This window comes from Oncorhynchus nerka, linkage group LG25 (assembly GCF_034236695.1).
Source record: "Oncorhynchus nerka isolate Pitt River linkage group LG25, Oner_Uvic_2.0, whole genome shotgun sequence".
Classification (NCBI taxonomy): Eukaryota; Metazoa; Chordata; class Actinopteri; order Salmoniformes; family Salmonidae; genus Oncorhynchus; species Oncorhynchus nerka.
Window position 1 is genome coordinate 49,741,952 of NC_088420.1, and position 8,270 is coordinate 49,750,221.

Genomic DNA, 8,270 nt, shown 5'->3' on the forward strand with positions numbered 1-8,270 from the left:
CAATGAATTATGGGAGAGATATCAATGGAAACACTTATGCGCAAATATTGATATAATAACCATCACATCGAAGTAAACTTGGAGTCAAACGATGACATGTTGTGGTCCTCCCACTACGACTCGTAGGGAAAGCATGCAGTTTATTAGGCTACAGATTAAATAAATTATAATGAACTTCACAGGGTGGTGAAAGTGCAAGGTGATGAGCTTGATGCTCCTTTCCAATAAATATCGAGGGTCTCATTCTGGTGACATGATCATCGATGCTTGGCTGCTGTTTGACATATATCAAATAATCTCGCTCTTTTGTCCTAATAATCTCATCATGTAAACTATACATGCGCTCTAGCCAACAGCAATGCCAATACCAGAGTGGGCACACTCACTATATAATCCGAACACTTTTTTTGTGAAAACCATCTGTAGAGTTGAAAATGCGCTGGAAACCCAACTAACTTTAAAAAAAAAAAAAAATTATGTATTCGGTACATGGGAATAACCGCAAAAGCTATTTTTAGTTGCACGGCCTTTTATCTGTCAATATGATGGGAACACATGTCTGGTGGGAAAATGCGCATATTGTTTTATGCAGATTTTAGAATATTCGCATGAAACTCTGTCGCCAATTGGATGGAAACCTAGGTAGCGATGTGTGCTTTACAGTATACATAGCAGTTTACAGTGGAAATAAATATCCAACAAGGAGGGCCTCTACACAAAAAGTCATCTTATGTTCTCACCTTTACCATCAAGGACCACTTTGGAAACGTGTATTAAGGAATACTTTTTAGTGTTATCTTCTGGGAATAAATTCTACATATTGTTGTATATGTTTTTAAGCAATTCAATTCATGAGTAGCCAGTTACCAAATAGTTTCCAGATGCTATCACAGAACTCCTTATTTAATGCAAGTAAAAGAAAACATGCAGTTTTGTAATATGCCTTTTTTTTTTTTTACCCGTGTTTGTTGTACCAATCCAGAAACAGACACACCATCATCAAATAAGTAACATGTGAATGCAACAGCGCTTGTTGTATAAGTATTTTGATATCAATTAATACTGGTATTGTACAATACTGTCATTATTACATTATCTTTAGCCATACAATGGAAAGCATGGATAACCTACAGTGATCCTATTTTAATTAACAGTTCAGTGTTAAGGCCTAGGTGTCACTACTTTCTCCTTCTTGCACAATCTCCTGAAGGATCTTTTGGTAGAAAGGGGAATAAACCAACTTGTTGAAGTGGACCAGACGGCCAAACTTCATGGCAATCTCTTCCAGCTCTTTGCTGACTGGAGCTAGGCCCCCTGGCAGGGTTGGAGCACTCCTGTGACTGGACTCCAGGAAGGCAAGCAGGTAAGTCTGGATGCGGGAGCCTGAGTAAGGAAAGAATGTTCATGCTCAGAGGGTTAAAGTGACAGTGTAGAGCAACAAACTAGGTATGCTATCATCAAAAGCAGATCATGTCATTGACATGACCACACATGTAAACGATGATCAAAGAATAGACAGAAGATACAGACCCAAACTATATTTTGCACAGAACTTCATTCAGGGGATTGGGAAAATACATTCAACTATGGTTAGATTACCTATAAGCCTGCGGATGGCGTTGTCTGGGAGAGTAACAGCCGAGATTTGGCCTTTCAGAATGCTCTGCCGGTTGGTGGTGAATGGGGAGAAGCCATGCTCAGACAGACGTCCACTTAGCTCCACACACATCCTCTCTCCAATGGTAGCCAAGGCTTCATCTGCACTGAAAGACCTTCAGACCAAAGTTAAGAGTTGGGCGAGTTCATAAAATGAATGAGAGCTCTGGGTATTACGTTATTTCAACTAGCCTACCTGGTTAAAAAAAAGGTTAAATATATACATGTATTTCTTTTTAAATATATGACAAACAAGAGTAGTCACTATGACTAATGTCGTAGACCATGGTTATGAGTATATTCAAGTGTGTATATGATCATTCCAACGGTGTGTTTAAATGTGTACTTACGGCATGTGCATCTCTGTGAGCAGAACCCCGATGGTCCTCTTCAGTCTGTCCATAAGGCCTGGCAGGCCTGAGATGGCCTCTCCCGTGGTGTTGTACACTATGAGCAGCACAGACGCCACCAGAACCAGCTGCTCCAAGTCCTGCTGCATTTCCTGGAAACGCACCTGGTCCATGAGAAGAGTCTGAGAACATATAAAAAAGTGATGATTTGATTTGGAATTTTAAGACCCTTTAGGTATAAAAAAATATATATATATATATAGATTTGAATATTGAATTTGGCCTTTACTACTATAGCCCATAGTAACGCATTGAAGAAAAACATTCATAAATGGCAACAAAAAAAGACAGTCAAAAAAGAAATCATAAGGAATAAGGTTTTGAAGTGTCTATCCTTTATCTAGGAGATATAAGAAAGCTCAGGAAATATTGTTGGGTTTTTTGACATACAGTACTTAACCCCTTATTATTGTTGGCACAAAACGACCCCTATACTTCCATTCATTTGTATGGGTTACCTTCAGACGAGTCCCATGGGGTCACATTAGTTTGTAGCCCAAAAGGTTTGGACGTTAGACAGAAGTTGGCACATAAGCGTTACAATTCAGATGCTAGATGTTTTCGTGAGATGATCTGGATTGTTTCATGGTCTGAATACCGCTGTAACTCAGCCACCTTCCACCGCAGATGCGGAAGGCCAACATTGGCGAATGCGGTGGATCGAGACGCAGCCAAAAAAACTGATATCTCTACGTTAAACTGATGGATTTTAATGGGATTTTTTATCATGATTATGTTACTTACGACACACAGGTGCATCAATAGACTTAAGGATTATTAACCACTGTTTGGCCATTGTTGGGCCTGTGTAAGGTGTATGACAGACAAGCCTACCTCAGGGAAAGGATCAGAGGCGTGGTTCCATTTAAGCAGACACAGGTAAGCATGGTTGTGCACAGCGAGAGGAGTGGGTAAACCACCCGCACCACCCGCTTGATCTTCATGAAGTACAGACTTAGCAGAGTCTTGAAGCCACTTCTCAGTAAAGTCTAAGGCGTCTGAAAAAGTCTGCATGTTACTCCACAAACAGTTACATCATCTACAGTAAGAGCCAGCACAGCATAGCTTAGGTAGGATTTTGTTCAACCAGTGATGACTGAAGCAACCAGTGATGTGATGCGAGACGCTAATGATGTCCTCCTTACTGGGTTGTTTTTCAACAAACTCCTGGAATTTCTTCCGTTCGTACTCAACGGATTGCTGCAGGAGGTGGGGTCGAATACTGCTGACTGCAAAATTGGCCATATCAAGTTTCATTTTATCCATCACTGGAAATACCGCCCTATGAGAGAGAGTATGACAATTTTAAAGTATTGACAGACATTCCAAGCACAAATCTTAGCAACATAAGGCCGTATGTTAGAATGACAAAAAGAGGGAGACATCAATTGTGTCACGTTAACATATCATTCAAAACATAACCCCATTACAGCACTAAAAATAATTGACTGCCGATTTACTTTAATAGAGGCACAAGATCTGTGATTTCCCGAAGCTTCCTGATTTCCTCGTCCCGGCTCGGAGCGCAGAGTGAACCCATCATACCAATGACAAACTCAACCACCTTACTGATGTCCAGAGCTCCGTTCTCTGCCTGCTGCTGGATCAGAGAGAGGTCTAGCACCTCCTCAATTCGCCCCCTCAACCGACCATGACCCGGAAGTAGAAAGGACAGCAGAGTCTACAGTGGTAGAGAGAGTGACCGTTTAATGAAAATTGCTCTTCTGAATGATAAAACATAGCTGCGGTAAAGAGGTCAATGGAATTCGACCAAAACAAGTTTCAAGTTGTAATGTCACATGCACAGGTACAGTGAAATGCCTTTCTTGCAAACTCAAAACCCAACAATCAAAAACAATGTATCACTAGAAGAAGAAAAACACGAGAAATAAGAATAGGAAATATGCAAACATGTGGGGGAAAGATGCTGTGGGGGAAAGATCATGAATCTCCTCATTGCCATCCAGCAAAATTAGCCTACATTTAGGCTATTGTTTATACTGTATGTAAATTTCGCACTTGAGGTAAAAATCTGATGCTTTGTATGGCCTTCAACCCCAAAACATATTCATGTCATTGTCACCAATCAACTGCAGTTACAGTTAAAAAACGACTTTGAATACCACCCTATGACCTCTCCACGCTAGCTATGCTACCAGCTCATACGAACTGGAGTTAGCATTTAGCAGTCACTTTTTCTAAACCTGAAAAGGGACTACTAAATGTTATGCAGCGAAGATATACAGTGCCTTGCGAAAGTATTCGGCCCCCTTGAACTTTGCGACCTTTTGCCACATTGCAGGCTTCAAACATAAAGATATAAAACTGTATTTTTTTGTGAAGAATCAACAACAAGTGGGACACAATCATGAAGTGGAACGACATTTATTGGATATTTCAAACTTTTTTAAAAATCAAAAACTGAAAAATTGGGCGTGCAAAATTATTCAGCCCCCTTAAGTTAATACTTTGTAGCGCCACCTTTTGCTGCGATTACAGCTGTAAGTCGCTTGGGGTATGTCTATCAGTTTTGCACATCGAGAGACTGAAATTTTTTCCCATTCCTCCTTGCAAAACAGCTCGAGCTCAGTGAGGTTGGATGGAGAGCATTTGTGAACAGCAGTTCAGTTCTTTCCACAGATTCTCGATTGGATTCAGGTCTGGACTTTGACTTGGCCATTCTAACACCTGGATATGTTTATTTTTGAACCATTCCATTGTAGATTTTGCTTTATGTTTTGGATCATTGTCTTGTTGGAAGAAAAATCTCCGTCCCAGTCTCAGGTCTTTTGCAGACTCCATCAGGTTTTCTTCCAGAATGGTCCTGTATTTGGCTCCATCAATCTTCCCATCAATTTTAACCATCTTCCCTGTCCCTGCTGAAGAAAAGCAGGCCCAAACCATGATGCTGCCACCACCATGTTTGACAGTGGGGATGGTGTGTTCAGGGTGATGAGCTGTGTTGCTTTTACGCCAAACATAACGTTTTGCATTGTTGCCAAAAAGTTCAATTTTGGTTTCATCTGACCAGAGCACCTTCTTCCACATGTTTGGTGTGTCTCCCAGGTGGCTTGTGGCAAACTTTAAACAACACTTTTATGGATATCTTTAAGAAATGGCTTTCTTCTTGCCACTCTTCCATAAAGGCCAGATTTGTGCAATATACGACTGATTGTTGTCCTATGGACAGAGTCTCCCACCTCAGCTGTAGATCTCTACAGTTCATCCAGAGTGATCATGGGCCTCTTGGCTGCATCTCTGATCAGTCTTCTCCTTGTATGAGTTTTAATTTTGCACGCCCAATTTTTCCGTTTTTGATTTGTTAAAAAAGTTTGAAATATCCAATAAATGTCGTTCCACTTCATGATTGTGTCCCACTTGTTGTTGATTCTTCACGTTTGAAGCCTGAAATGTGGCTAAAGGTCGCAAAGTTCAAAGGGGCCGAATACTTTCGCAAGGCACTGTATATCCAAATCGGACTTTAGCAACCACCCTTTGGGCCTGATACCGTACATTAATCGCGACGGACTTGACGAATATTTACTTTGTTCGATCAGAATTGTTGAATGTATGCCAATCAGGCGTCATTCTTCTATCCCCCACGGTCTGCGGTCCGTAGACCTCTTTACTGCATCTATGGCCTAGCAACAGCTGTCTTACCTCTTTGATCTCAGCAAGAAGTTTGATGGCGTGATTATATGATGGCGGGTTCTCACTCAGTTGTGCCTCTAGAACGTCCCAGAATGCTTTATGCATAATATCCTTCACCCTTTTTTCCAAACTGGGAGCATAGCAAGAATAATCATTTAAATGGCAATTCAAAATGCGAAAACAGCATATTTACAAAATTGTGGATGATAGCATCAGTACATCAGGCCTTATAATTGTGCATGGCACAGAAATCAGAATACATAGTGACAGCCACTTCTATAAGACTACCCATTGAGCTCACCTTCCTTCTGCTGGCTCTGAGGGCTTCACCTGGAAGTCAGTATTCACTACGATCTCATGGGCCAGGGCCATGTTGGTCACACCTTTCGCCGTCTCCATGAGCTCCTCCGCTGACACAAATCTTGGTGGGCTGGCTGTGAAACGGGAGCAATGGCAACAGGTTATGTAGCTCTAAAAAGGGATGTGGACCAACTTATACTTAAATTACATCTTTTAGTTTTAGACTTCAAGCCTTCAAATAGTACACCTGATTTTGAACCATAAAGGAAGCTGGGTTGTAAGCTAGACACATAAATTGTCAAAATCATATTTTTTGTCGTTTCAGGGAGATTTTTTTTATTTTAACCCTAAATCTAACCATTGTCCTAACCTTAACCCACATTTCCTAACCTGCTACAAAAAGTAAATTATGTTTGAAACTGTATACCATCTAGTTCCCACCCTGTAGGTGCTACTCACATTGTGGGGTGTTCCCTCTGTGAGGACTAGGTGTGCCACTCCAGACTCTCTTACTATGGGACTGTTCAGAGGAGTCAGTTCTGTCCTCTCCACCCCCAGGTTTGTCAGAGTCCTTGGGCATGTTGCTCCTCTCACTTGAGTCCCGGGACTGAAAAATTGAAGTTGGGATAAATTAGGATAAGAAACATATTCAAATACTTTCAGTTGTGTGATGGCTGACAACCCGCCTCTACGAATCAGAGAGTGGAAGACTCCTCTCTCGTCTCTAACATGTAGGCTCACTTTTTGTGTACAGTCCGATCACAAGTCAGACTGTAGAATAAACTTCCCTTGAACATACTTCACATGTTGTCTGCAGATTTTGTCCTTATGTAGGAGGTAATCTGAGCCAAAATAGCCACAGAGTAGTGTTGTTAACACTACTTTCAGTATGATGGCCTGTAAATCGGTTTGTATTTTCAATGCTGCCGCAATTCACACGCGATTTGCACAATATGTCAACAATAGCCGAGTTTAACCAAAGCACAGACCAAAAGGTGTCCCACACAATCATCTGGCAAATTCCCACACAATCAACAGATTGCAAGGGAAGAGCTTTGGTCGAGAACATTTGGTTACATTCGGCTATTGTTTACATACTGTGCACCACGTGAAATGCATCAGGAGATGGAAAACACAAGCAAGCAACAGAACCTAACCGCGCCGCAAAAACTCGGGTAAACAACACTTTCCTGTAGTTACCCTCCTACCTCCAAAAGGACCAACAGCACGGACAACCGATAAAGTACGTTTAAATATCACCGTAATCAACATTCTGGCTTGTAGAGACGTTTTTTTGTTTTTTTTACAGCGACGTCTTTCAGACTGATAGCATGGAGTAACCATGGTAACAGGCTGATAAGACAACCTGACGCCAACACAAGCATTAAGACAACTTAAGGCAGCCAGGACATCGCACCATCCTAATGATGTGATTGCAAACAAAAACAATCAGAACTCTGTGGCGTCTGGTCATAAGATCACTGGCGCATAACAAACGATGCACAGTTCTGTCAAGGCTAAACCAATAGTGTGATTTCAATGACATCACCGAGTCCTTACACCTCGACAGCAGAGACAGCCTAATTTACGTCATGAGCTAGCAAGCAAAAACATATTATATTATTGTGAGCAACATACCGTATACTGTGGTTAGCTAGCTTGCAGGGTAGATTTCTTCGGTCCGACTTTTGCCAGTCCTGAAGTGAATGGACAGTCGAGTGATGGAGTAGTCGTCTCTCTGCTGGCTGACAACAAAACAATAGCGTGTGACAAAGCGATGCGTTACCTACTGCCTGACTTTCATCAGCTGGCTGCTAGGCTAACTATAGCTTCGATTCAACCAATATATTTTTTTTACAGCACAATGTAAAAACTATCTTGGTTGAATCGAAGCCAGGCTAGCTAATGTTACATGTAATATAATTCGAATCAATTTGGTTACCTAATCAAAGTGTACTTCTGGCATGGTGAATGAAGTTACATAGCTAGCTAAATGCGTTGTTGATCTCTGGTGAAAATGAAGAGAAGTCTTCCGGCAGTGGGTTGGGCCAAAGTGACGTCGAACTCGTCGTGAGGTCCCTGCTAAATACATTCTCAGATGGAAGATGGCTACAATGTTTATGACTGCAATGTGTCCCTCAACACAAAAACACGGAAACTTAAAGTAAAATAAGACTGATGCAATCAGAGTTCTCCCACTCGAGTTAAATTCAAATACCATCCATCTCCATCAGTTTAAAACACGTGGATTAT

At 41.4% G+C, this 8,270-nt stretch overlaps 1 protein-coding gene across 1 annotated transcript; it reads right to left on the reverse strand.

The window, feature by feature from the left end:
- Window positions 1-882: 882 nt before the first annotated feature.
- Window positions 883-8,048, reverse strand: tcp11l1 (t-complex 11, testis-specific-like 1). The gene is made up of 11 exons (XM_029634780.2): window positions 7,960-8,048; window positions 7,656-7,762; window positions 6,477-6,624; window positions 6,019-6,151; window positions 5,727-5,847; window positions 3,527-3,747; window positions 3,212-3,348; window positions 2,901-3,064; window positions 2,007-2,188; window positions 1,600-1,772; window positions 883-1,383 (listed from the first exon to the last, which is right to left on the reverse strand). The coding sequence occupies exons 3-11, from the start codon at window positions 6,595-6,597 to the stop codon at window positions 1,169-1,171; spliced, it is 1,467 nt and encodes a 488-aa protein (XP_029490640.1). The 5' UTR covers window positions 6,598-6,624; window positions 7,656-7,762; window positions 7,960-8,048; the 3' UTR covers window positions 883-1,168.
- Between the last annotated feature and the right edge of the window lie 222 nt (window positions 8,049-8,270).